Genomic DNA, 13,107 nt, shown 5'->3' on the forward strand with positions numbered 1-13,107 from the left:
TTGGAATGCGAGTCTTTACAGGTAATCAAGTCTTAAAGGTACAGACAATGTGAGTGGAGAGAGCATTAAGCACAGGTTAAAGAGATGTGTATTGTCTCCAGACAGGACAGTTTGTGAGATTTTGCAAGCCCAGGCAAGCCTAGGCTACCTGTAAAGACTCGCATTCCAACCATTATTTTGTAAATTGAGTTTGTGTCTTTATATGCACTGTTTGTGAACAGAACTCCCACTTATCTGACGAAGGGGCAGCGCTCCGAAAGCTAGTAGCTTTTGCTACCAAATAAACCTGTCGGACTTTAACCTGGTGTTGTGAGACTTCTTACAGTGTTTACCCCAGTCCAACGCTGGCATCTCCACATCATGATAAGTGAACAAGCAGTAATTAATCTTAAACTAACTGGAAACTTCCTTAAGAATCGATTCCAGCATTTTTCCAACAATAGATGTTGGGTTAATCGGTCCATAGTTACCCACTTTTTGCTGCTCTTCCCTTTTTGAACAGGGGTGTCAACGTTGGCAGTTTTCCAATCCTCTTCTTCGGAATCCAAGGAGGTTTGGAGAATTACAACCACGGCATCCACTAGCTCTGTAGCTACTTCCTTTAGGATCCACGGATGCAAGCCATCAGGGCCAGGGGACTTATCTGTCTTTGGCCTTATTACTATAGCAATGATGATGGGTACTCAATTCCTCCCCTGTATTATTTAGCATTAATGGGATGTTCGAGGTATTTTCCACTGTAAAGACTGATGCAAAATATCTGTTTAACTCCTCTGCTATTTACTGTTTCCCCATAACTGTCTCCCCAGATTCATTTTCTATGGGGCCTATGCTCACTTTGACCTCCCTCTCTTCCTTTTTATCTATTTGAAGAAGGTCTTACTAACAGTTTTTATATTCCTCGTTAGTTTGCCCTCAGTAAATTGAACTTCAGATTATGACATTGTAGTCAAAGGAAGCTTTACTCAGTCATCTAAATTAAAGTAAAAGCAACTGAGAAACTCATTCTTACGCTTCATACCTTTCGTTGGTCCCTCCAAGCATCCACCCAGGCAGCTGAATATGCCGGAAGTCCTGTTTTCAGCCCTTGTAACTGCGGCAGGGAGATGTTGGGAACTTGACGCATTGCTTCTTGCGTGCATTTTATCAACACCTCTGCTATTTCGAGGATAAGTCCGAGATGACACCCTCCCATGATACTCCACTCCATCTGCAACTCCAAGTGAGACCATTAAAGAACTTTGCACTTTAACTTTGATCCCCGGAAGAGAGTCAAAGAGTGGCGACTGGGTCATGAGTTCTTTGTTCACGGGGTCCTGGAAGCAGATGGGTCCATTATATGTCCTGCTCACCGTTAGGTCAGGTTGCATTGATGGGTTCAGAAGCAGAGAATTACCTGCAAAAAATAAATAGGAAACAATATGCCTTTTAACCCAGTGTATTTTTAAAAAATGTATTCTGCATCGTTAGAATATCCGAGTGGGTAAAAGTATCTCTTGTTGAATTATCGGTCAAAGAGATGAGAAGGACTCAGGTTTATTCTACACTCTTGAGCTGCACCAGCTTGGCAGGGTAAATACTGAGACACTGTTTCAAAAGAGAAAACGCTGGAAAATCTCAGCAGGTCTGGCAGCATCTGTGAGGAGAGGAAAGAGCTGACGTTTCGAGTCCTGATGACCCTTTGTCAAAGGTAAAAGGCAGCATAGAAAGTGGGAGATATTTGTACTGTCGGGTGAATGAATGAAAGATGAGTCATAGCCACATCCTGGACCCTGTGACGTTTTGGGGCTACGATTCATGTTTCATTTCCGTACCCTACAGTATAAATATCTCCCACTTTCTCTGCCTTTTAGCTTTGACAAGGGGTCATCAGGACTCGAAACATCAGCTCTTTTCTCTCCTCACAGATGCTGCCAGACCTGCCGAGATTTTCCAGCGTTTTCTCTTTTGGTTTCAGATTCCAGCATCCGCAGTAATTTGCTTTTATTGAGACACTGCTTCACTTGGCTGGAGAAGGGTCAGGGAAAGGGTTTGGCCATTCAGGACTGAGATGAGGAAACATTTCTCGACTGTTAATCTTTGATGCCCTCTTGTCCCAGAGGGCTGTGGACACCCAGGCCTTCTCCTGTCCTCCCATGTGGCACATTTGGAGGCGGGTAGGCATTTAATCAGTCCAGAGGGTGGGGAGCCCACCACCTTCCGCCTCCATTCTGATTAAATTGGTGCTGAGTAGTCTTGATGTAGGCCTTGTTGCCCTGCCACCAACTGAGGCCCTTATACTGGCAATTAATGCCCATATAGGCACCTCTTCCCACTGCCACTGGTATTAACCCAACAGCGAGGAGGGGCTTGTCAGACACAGAGGATGACTCGCAAACCTGCGGGGGTTTCTTTCAAGAGGGGCCCCTCATTCAAAGGCATGCAATGCCGGATTGAGGGAACCGGTGGGTTGGGGGGATACTCACTGAGAACCACACCTTGCTCAAAGTTCTGAGCCCCCACTCCCTCTCCTTTCCCTATGACCCCTATCCTGTCACCACCCCCTCTTCCCCCCCCCATCTCCCCATCACTCATCCTGCGATGAACCTGGACCTCAGGTGGGTGTAGTGTCAACAGCAGCCACCATCTCCCAACGGCGCTGCTGTTCAATAGAGTTGCCGGCCTCTGAGCCGGCCAGCAGCTCTCAGCTGTTGAGGCTCTTGATACCAGGGACTGGAATGCCGTCGGGGTGGTACGGAATGTGGTAGGGCTTCCCGGAAAGAGATGACACAAGGCTGTCTCTCCAGCTGGTGGCCGAGATCCCTGTCGTCACCAGAATATTCCGGCGTTCCAAGGCTGATAGGTTTTTGGTGCTCAGGGAATAAAGGGATTTATTTTTAAATTCATTTGTGGGACATGGGCGTCGCTGGGCGGCCAGCATTTATTGCCCAGTTGCCCGGGTACAATTGAGAGTCAACCACATTGTTCCGGCTCTGGAGTCACATGTAGGCCAGACCAGGTCAGGTCGGCAGATTTCCTTCCCTAGAGGACATTAGTGAACCAGATGGGTTTTTCCGGCAATCGACAATGGTTTCATGGTCATCAGTAGGTTCTTAATTCCAAATTTTTTTCATTGAATTCAAATTTCACCATCTGCTGTGGGTGGGATTCGAACCCGGGTCCCCAGAACATTAGCTGAGTTTCTGGATCAATAGTCCAGCAATAATACCATTAGGCCATCCATATGGATGTGGAAATGGTGCAGCAAGGTGCAATTGAGCCCAAAAGTTAATCATGATCACACTGTACGGTGGAGTGGTCTGGAGCCACTGTCTGGCTGACTCCTGCTCCTAATTCTATTGTTCCGATATTTCAGGCATCCGGACCTCAGAATCCTTGGGGCTGAAATAACTCCTCTGCGGCCGGTGTCCCTTCACCAAACTCGGACAGGTACTTTCTCATAGCCAGGAACCTTGACACTATACACATGCAGGGTTCCCTGACTGGACAAGCCCTTACTGCCATAGTCAGGGAGCTCATATTCTAACAGTTTGACATTGTGAGCCTCATTAAAGCCGTAACAGGGGCAAAGGAAATCAGCCAAAGTTTCTGACTCTGATAAAGACAAATCTGGGCGTAGGGGGAGTGGAGCATTTCAACTAGGCTTATGATGGTCTAAAGAACCAAAAGGTCGATGGTACTGTGGAAGGTCATAGGGTCATAGAGTTTACAGCATGGAAACAGGTCCTTTGGCCCAACTTGTCCATGCCGCCCTTTTTTTTAAACCCCTAAGCTAATCCCAATTGCCCGCTTTTGGCCCATATCCCTCTATACCCATCGTAGCCATGTAACTGTCTAACTGCTTTTTAAAAGACAAAATTGTAGCCACTTCGACTACTGCCTCTGGCAGCTTGTTCCAGACACTCATCGCCCTCTGTGTGAAAAAAATTGCCCCTCTTTTGACTGCCTGGTGTCAGCACTACAGCATGTTGCACCTCTCAGGTGAGTATATCCACACTGTTAACTCCTTATACTACAGGTAGCGCCTGTGGAGCTGCATGTACCCTGACAAGGGTTTACCATCGTAAGGGTTTTAACAACACCAGGTTAAAGTCCAACAGGTTTATTTGGTAGCAAATGCCATTAGCTTTCGGAGCGCTGCTCCTTCGTCAGATGGAGTGGGTTTATCATCAGCAAGTGGGGGAGGGAATAGGCCAGCTGTTTTCTCCCAAAAAGGGTGACGGGCTGGGTTACAAATCTTCTAGGAAACAAACTTCAGAAGAAGTTATTAGGGTTTGCCAACAAGCAATTTACAATGAATCAATCAACGCAAAGTGGGCATTAGTGACAAGCAAGGACTGACACCGACCCAGTGTTTTCAGAAAATTCAATTTGATTACAAAGCGGTTGTGCGGGGGTATTAATCAGCTACACACAGAACAGACAGAGTGTTTTGTCAATGACAATAACGGTTGAATAAAGTGCTTCCAATTGATTCGGTTTATCTGTTTATTCTAGTGGGTAATGCTTTTTGTCCAAGTGTACTCGTCTGCAATTATGAAAGCAATTACAATGATTCAAATAGAAAATTACTGTCCTGAAGTTATTAATCTACTTCCTTTAAGTCTCTGTCTCTCCTTTCATTTCCGTGGAACACTTGTCCTCAAAAGGACCACGACCTTTATTGTTGCCACTCACTTAAGTGTCAAGTTTTCAGTCCCTTCACATTTCGCACACTCAAATAGCAGATTAACAGGGTCTGTTGTTACCTTGGTGAATATTAAGTTGAAGAGCATTCATCTAAGTGGCTCAATTTTACATTATCCTGGGAACTCTGCCAATGCCTCGCTCTCTCTCTCTCACTCTCCCACTCTCGAGGTGGCTTCAAGGAGTTGTACAACAATGGCTGGAGGTGAATGAGCCATTGGATTGTTCTCTCTCCTCCCCGCTCAGAGCTGCATGTGGCGGATGGGGGTCAGTGCCTTTTGGCGACCCATGTGAATGAGATGGAGAAGCCGCTGACCCACATTCAACCATCTCAGCAGGGGTACAACTACAGCAGCAACATCCATGGAGTTAAAAAAAACTATTTCATGGAAAACAGTGTGATTTTGATTTCCCCTGGTTCTTTCTGTGTTTGCATTCTGGGTTTGCTGAGCCGACCGGATTGGTGACACTGCAGGATTGCCATAATTCAATGACTACAGGAAAATCGGCCAGATCAAAGCACACCTCCCTGATGGAGCCCACCCCATTTTCCATCCATGGATTCGAAGGGATCATATGGGGTAGGGCTTGGGTGGGATTGTGGTTGGTGCAGACTCGATGGGCCGAATGGCCTCTTTCTGCACTGTAGGGTTTCTATGATTTCTATGATATTGAAGTGGTTCCTTGACAGGTCAGCAATCTTCCCACTGACTCTCCTGTGTCCGGTGATCCGAGACCTTTCTGTTCCTTTCCTTTCAAGAATCAACTTAACATTTTGCAAGGAGTGGCAAGTGTTTAGGATGGGGGCAGCACAGAAAATCTTGCCTTCCCCAATGGGCTTGGCAGGACCTTTGACGAAAGATTTACTAGGATGCTACCGGGACTTGATAGTTTGAGTTATAAGGACAGGCTGGATAGACCGGGACTTTTTTCTCTGGAACGTAGGAGGATGAGGGGCGATCTTATGGAGGTCTATAAAATAATGAAGGCCATAGATCAACTAGATAATCAATATCTTTTCCCAAAGGTAGGGGAGTCTAAAACCAGAGGGCATGGGTTTAAGGTGAGAGGGGAGAGATACAAAAGTGTCCAGAGGGGCAATTTTTTCACACAGAGGGTGGTGAGTGTCTGGAACAAGCTGCCAGAGGTAGTAGTAGAAGGGGGTACAATTTGGTCTTTCAAAAAGTGTTTAGACAGTTACATGGGTAAGATGGGTATAGAGGGATATGGGCCAAATGCGGGCAATTGGGACGAGGTTAGGGGTTTAAAAAAAAGGACGGCATGGACAAGTTGGGCCCAAGGGCCTGTTTCCATGCTGTAAACCTTTATGACTCTATGTCTTCTCTGAGTTTGGGAAATATTGGGGAGATTTGATAGAGGTGTATAAGATTTTGATGGGTATAGATAGAATGAATGCAAGCAGGCTTTTTCCGCTGAGGCTCGGGGAGAAAAAAAACCAGAGGGCATGGGTTAAGGGTGAAAGGAGAAAAGTTTAAAGGGAATATTAGGGGGGGGCTTCTTCACGCAGAGAGTGGTGGGAGTGTGGAATGAGCTGCCAGATAAAGTGGTAAATGCGGGGTCACTTTTAACATTTAAGAAAAACTTGGACGGGTTCATGGATGAGAGGGGCCAAGTGCAGGGCAGTGGGACTAGGCAAAAAATGGTTCGGCACAGACAAGAAGGGCCAAAAGGCCTGTTTCTGAGCTGTAATTTTCTATGGTTCTATGGTTCTAAGGGTTGTTCATTCAACCTGACTTCGTGTGCGCACAATTCAGAAGACTAATCCAGCGGTAATGAATTTACAACCAAGTAACACAGCAGACACTAACCTTGTCTGGCAGTCTTGAAGCTGAACGACTGAAAGCCGCCAGTCAGGGCTGATGAGTCAATAACATCGACACCATAATCACTTTGACTCCTTCGGTACAATGTGATGCCCACCACGAGCATTGCAACTGCGATCACTGCCGCACCAAGGCCAGAGTACAAAGCCACGTCACTGTTGGTCTCAATACCTGGAAGAGGCAAAGTTTTAGCTTATTTATTAGTATCACAAGTAGGCTTACATTAACACAGCAACGGCGTTACTGTGAAAATCCCCTGGTCTCTGCGCCTGTTCGGGTATACTGAGGGAGAATTTAGCGCGGCCAATGCCCCTAAACCAGCACGCCTTTCAGACTGTGGGAGGAAACTGGAGCACCTGGAGGAAACCCACGCAGACACGGGGAGAGTGTGCAGACTCCGCACAGACAGTGACCCATGCCAGGAATCAAACCCGGTTCCCTGGCGCTGTGAGGCAGCAGTGCTAACCACTGAGCCACCGTGCTGCCCCTGGATTAAGATGCAGCCCTGCAGTTAACAAAAAACAAAGAATAGTACAGCACAGGGGCAGGCCCTTCGGCCCACCAACTCTGTGCTGACACAGATGCCTCCTAATCTAATATTTTCTTGCCTCTACATGGTCCATATGCCTCTATTCCCTGCCTATTCATGTATCTATCCAGATGCCTCTTGAATGTTGTTCCAGAATCTGCTTCCACCACCTCCTCTGGCAGCGAGTTCCAGGCACTCACCACCCTCTGTGTGAAAACCTTGCCCCTTACATCTCCTTTAAACTTTCCCCCTCTCACTTTCAACCTATGCCCTGAGTAACTGACCCTTCGACCCTGGGAAAAAGACTCTGACAAGTCTTCATTCTTTCTCTTCCTAAGCCAAGCTGTCCAAAACATTTCCAAAGATGACGGCTGGAAATTAGGATAAAAGCAAATTACTGCGGATGCTGGAATCTGAAACCAGAAGAGAAAACGCTGGAAAATCTCAGCGGGTCTGGCAGCATCTGTAAGGAGAGAAAAGAGCTGACGTTTCGAGCCCAGATGACCCTTTGCCAAAGCTGGCCATTTGTGTTCCCGAACACCTAAAACTTAGGTGGCCATCAAGTCACAATTCTATGCCCATTCCTTTTCACGGGTTGAAAAAAAAGCAACAGCACGGAAGTGAAAAAAAAAACCCAAACGTCTCCCAGTCAGATCCATTTTTTACACAAATTAAAACTCCGATTAAACTTTGGCCTGGCAGCCACCACCTCCCCCCTGCCACCCCCCACAAAATCTGGGCCAACATTCCTCTAACAAAATAGCTCCACCACAAAAAACCCATATAGATGGGTCAGGCATTCATCTCATCTCTGTTGGTGAGATTGTGCTGTGCGGCACAGTGGTTAGCACTGCAGTCTCACAGCACCAGGGACACGGGTTCGATTCCCGGCCTTGGGTCACTGTGTGTTTGTGGAGTCTGCACGTTCTCCCCGTGTCTGCGTGGGTTTCCTCTGAGTGCTCCGGTTTCCTCCCACGGTCCGAAGATATGCGGGTTAGGTTGATTGACCATGCTAAATTGACCCAAGTGTTAGGAGATTAGCAGGGTACATATGTGGGGTTGCGGGAGTAGAGCCTGGGTGGGGTTGTGGTCAGCGCAGACTCGATGGGCCAAATGGCCTCCTTCTGCACTGTTGGGATTCTATGGTACCACTGCCTCATGACATATGAGGCAGCAGGCATGGAACTACAAGGTGACTGCATCTATAGCGAAGATCTGTCTGAAGGAGGAAATCTTGCTTGCATTGTTCTCTTAACCTACAGCATCAGAGTTAGATGCAACGTGATGGGCAGGAGACCTGCGGAAGACAATTTAAAATGGAACCTCCTTGGGCATTCAATGCTCGGTAGCACATTTTGAGTTGCTGCCTGCACATACGCACATGTTGCTGTTTGGCTTGTTGACAGTTTGATTTTGGTCACGGTAGGATTAACAAACACTCTGTTGTAATGAATATGCTTATAACACCCATGATTATATCGCCTCAGCCACCTGAAGACAATTACCTCATTGCAGCTGTTTGATGGAAAATAAATTTTACAAAAATAATAAGAAAAGGATTCATCAAATTACCGTCAGCACCGCGTAACAAAATGGTTCCCTTTTCCAGAACGCGCTTACTTCAAACAATTTAATTAGTTCAGTCAGTCCCTCCTCCACATCGGGAGTTGCCGGGGCGGCACTGATCAAAAAACAGAAACAGCAAATGCTGGAAAATCTCAGCGGGTCTGACAGCATCTGCGGGGAGAGAGAATAGAGCCAACGTTTCGAGTCTGGATGACCCTTCGTCAGATTCAAGGAATTTGATTTGATTGGATTTATTATTATCACATGTATTGACATGCAGTGAAAAGTATTGTTCCTTGCGCGCTATACAGACAAAGCATACTGTTCATAGAGAAGGAAAGGAGAGAGTGCAGAATGTAGTGTTGCAGTCATAGCTAGGGTGTCGAGAAAGATCAACTTAATGCAAGGTAGGTCCATTCAAAAGTCTGACAGCAGCAGGGAAGAAGCTGTTCTTGAGTCGGTTGGTACGTGACCTCAGATTTTTGTATCTTTTTCCCGAAGGAAGAAGGTATAAGAGAGAATGTCCGGGGTGCGTGGGGTCGTTAATTATGCTGGCTGCTTTGCTGAGGCAGTGGGAAGTGTAGACAGAGTCAATGGATGGGAGGTTGGTTTGCGTGATGGATTGGGCTACATTCACAACTTTTTGTAGTCCCTTGTGGATTTGTCAATTGACATATCCTTTCAATAGAAAATAACAGCTCCTCCACCTCCTCTTACACAATATATAATACATCACATTTCTCCCTCTCATAGAATCCCTACAGTGCAGGAGGGCATTTGGCTCATTGAGCCCGCACTGACAACAATCCCACCTCGGCCCTATCCAAGTAATCCCACGTATATTTTTCCTTCTAATCCCCCTAACACTAAGGGGCAATTTATCATGGCCAATCAACCTAACCCGCACATCTTTGGGGTGTGGGAGGAAACAGGAGCAGCTGGAGGAAACCCACGCAGACACGGGGAGAACGTGCAGACTCCACACAGACCCCTCAAGCACGGGCTCTCCGTTTTTCTCTGAACACTGTTGAGAGCGTCATCGCATCAAATGGAAAAAGACACACTTGCGCTCCTGCAGCGCCTTCCGTGCCCTCAGAACTTCCCAAAGTGCTTCAGAGCCACGGAAGTGCTTTTGAGCTGTGGCCTCCATTGCAATGTAGACAAAGAGGCGGCCAATTTCTGCACCGCAAGGTCCCACAAACTGTGATCTGATAACCACCAGATCATTTGCATCTTTTTTCAATGAAAGCAAAATGCTGCGGATGCTGGAATCTGAAACAAAAACACGAAAATGCTGGGAAATGTCAGCAGGTTGGCTGCGACTGTGGGGAGAGAATAGATTAGCCGGTGATTCTTCTTCAGAGCAGAAGAGAGCACTGCTGCCTCACAGCGTCAGGGACCCGGGTTCGCTTCCGGCCTTGGGTCACTGTGTGTGTGTGTGTGTGTGTGTGTGTGTGTGTGTGTGTGTGTGTGTGGAGTTTGCACATTCTCCCCGTGTCGGCGTGGGTTTCCTCCGGGTGCTCCAGTTTCCTCCCACACTCCAAAGATGTGCGGGTTAGGTTGATTGGCCATGATAGATTTCGCCCTAGTGTCAGGGGGATTAGAAGGAAAAATATACGTGGGATTACGTGGCTAGGACGTGGGTGGGATAGTTGTCAGTGCGGGCTCAATGGGCCGAATGGCCTCCTTCTGCAGTGTGGGGATTCTATGAGAGGGAGAAATGTGATGTATTGTGTATTGTGTAAGAGGAGGTGGAGGAGCTGTTATTTCCTATTGATGAATGAAGAAATATTGGTCAGAGCACTGGGAAGAACTTCATTGTTCTTCAAAATAGTGCCATGGGATCTTCTACCTCTGCCTGAGAGGGTAGATGGTACCTTAGTTCAACAGCACATCCAGAAGACAGCACTCCAATAATGCAGCACTGCCTGAGTACTGCTCTGAGAGTTTCTGTGTAAAGTTTTATGCTCAATTGCCGGAATGGGACTTGAACCCACAACCTCTGACTCAGAGGCGACCCTCTGAGCCACAGCTGACAAAATGACGTTGTATCAGAGTAATGACCCACCCGAGGGTTGGGTGTGATTATAGACTCAATGTTGTAAACGCTCATTTAATGGCCTTCAAAAATGACTAAACGGCTCAATAAGTCGAATCCTATTTCTGTTCCAAGGATCCCTTCCCTTTTTGGGACTGGATTCGCTAACCCTGTCCATTTCAATGTGGAAATCATAAATCGGGCCTCTTAAAAATAATTAAATTTTTCTACAACAGCTAAGCAGAGTATTGAATAAAATGTCATTTCCATTTTTCAGTTGATCTCAGACACAAGCAATAACCAAGATGTTGACGATTATTCAACTATCTCGATCCCATAATCTCTCTGCATTTAAGACACTTGTTGTAAACGATCTCTACAATCAAGGCTTTTTAAAATATCTATATCTTTTCTATGATGGGAAGGACTATGACTCTGCTTGGTCCATTCTTCCCACCACCAAGCCCCATGGCAGGCTTTCCACGTTCCAAAGTCATCCAATGGACACAAGTCATTGGCACCAAATGGCGGGTGGGATTTTATGGCCTCGCTCGTCCCGAGGTGAATGGACCTTCCCATTGTCCGCCCCTCACTCGCTACGATTCCCGTGGCGGGCGGGGTGGTAACATTCCGGCCCTCGTACAATGAGAGGCACTGAATTGGAACAAGTGGAATGATCTTGTTCTGTACATGTTTAGTCCTGGAATTCTGAACTGCGTGGATTTGTGGTGTGGACTAATGTCTATTAAAGGACATGGAGATAGGGCGGAAAAGTGGCGCTGAGGCAGAAACTAAGCCATGGTCACACTGAATGGCAGACAAGGCTTGAAGGGCCAAGTTTTCCACACCTCTTCCGATTGTTAAGGTTAGAAACATAGGATTTAGGAGCAGAGGTCGGCCATTCAACCCTTTGATCCTGCTCTGCCATTCAATAAGATCATGGCTGATCTGATTGTGGCCTCAACCCCACTTCCCTACTGTCTCCCATAATCCTGAACTCCCTTGTCTATCAAAAGTCTGTCCAACTCAGTCCTGAATAAAATCAATGATGCAGCCTCCGCTACTTTCTGGAAAAGGGAATTCCACAGGCCAACGGCCCGCTGAGAGAAAGGGTAGAATCATAGAAACCCTACAGTACAGAAAGAGGCCATTCGGCCCATCGAGCCTGCACCAACCACAATCCCACCCAGGCCCTACCCCCATATCCCTACATATTTTACCCACTAATCCCTCTAACCTACGCATCTCAGGACACTAAGGGGCAATTTTTTAGCATGGCCAATCAACCTAACCCGCACATCTTTGGACTGTGGGAGGAAACCAGAGCACCCGGGGGAAACCCATGCAGACATGAGGAGAATGTGCAAACTCCACACAGACAGTGACCCGAGCCGGGAATCGAACGCAGGTCCCTGGAGCTGTGAAGCAGCAGTGCTAGCCACTGTGCTACCGTGCCGCCCGCAGTTATGAAGAAGGCAGAGAGGAATGAATAAATTTTGCAGCAATTAGAACATAAATACTCTTCATTTCTTTGGACTGCTGTCTGCGTCACGCCTTCATTCATAAAGCCATTTATATTCTCACTGAGCAATGTATAAAACGTGGACATCAGCAGCAGAAGGAATGGGAGAAGCGGTAAACCCAACTGTTCCCAAGGTAAAAGGTGAATTTCATAGTTAAAGCTTTCATAAAATCCACAATTAACACATTTAATACCTGCATTTTCAAGGTGCGACTTCCATGCATCGATGCTTAAATGTATTCGCACAGAATAATTTTGTTTGCTATTTGAACAGCTGTGTTTAAATGGGTTAATTCCTCTACTGAACAGGCAAGTAATTTCATACGTGAACATTCGGCGTTCACGTGCTCATGCTGAGCAGAACCGTTTCTGAGGTTTAATCTTTCCCTTTTGCAATTGATTTCTGTTGCTGCGTCTCCACGGTCAAAGGTGATCTCACTGTATGGTTAAAACTGATACCCGCACATGTACCACACGGTGCGCCCGGTTTGTAAGACCAGGGTGGGCATGTTCTGAACTAAATCTCCCAATGCAGAGTGCTGCACACTGGGAGCACTCATTAGGCAGTCATGTCTGGATGGTGAATTTTAATGTTTATGGATATAACCCCCTGTGGTGTCTGTTGACGTCTGCACTTGTGTTTGGGGTACAGGTCGTAGAATAGAATAGAATTCTTACAGTGCAGAAAGAGGCCATTTGGCCCGTCAAGTCTGCACCGGCTCTCCGACAGAGCATCTTATCCAGTCCCTATCCTCGTAACCCACATATTTACCCCACTAATCCTCCTGGCCTAATCATCTTGGGGCGTAAGGAGCAATTTAGAATGGCCAATCAACCTAACCTGCACATCTTTGGAGTGCGGGTGGAAACCGGAGCACGTGGAGAAAACCCACACAGACACCGGAAGAATGTGCAAATTCCA

At 46.8% G+C, this 13,107-nt stretch overlaps 1 protein-coding gene across 4 annotated transcripts in view; it reads right to left on the bottom strand.

The window, feature by feature from the left end:
* LOC144510159 (netrin receptor UNC5D-like) overlaps nt 1-13,107 on the bottom strand; it is a 558,422-nt gene that overhangs the window by 83,369 nt on the left and 461,946 nt on the right. For all 4 annotated transcript variants that reach the window (XM_078239549.1, XM_078239553.1, XM_078239552.1 and 1 more), the window contains 2 exons: nt 6,516-6,701; nt 1,022-1,396 (listed from right to left, as the gene is read on the bottom strand). In XM_078239549.1, the coding sequence (XP_078095675.1) occupies nt 1,022-1,396; nt 6,516-6,701 (561 nt within the window). The remainder of the gene's footprint in view (nt 1-1,021; nt 1,397-6,515; nt 6,702-13,107) is intronic.

Source organism: Mustelus asterias, chromosome 22 (assembly GCF_964213995.1).
Source record: "Mustelus asterias chromosome 22, sMusAst1.hap1.1, whole genome shotgun sequence".
NCBI lineage: Eukaryota > Metazoa > Chordata > Chondrichthyes > Carcharhiniformes > Triakidae > Mustelus > Mustelus asterias.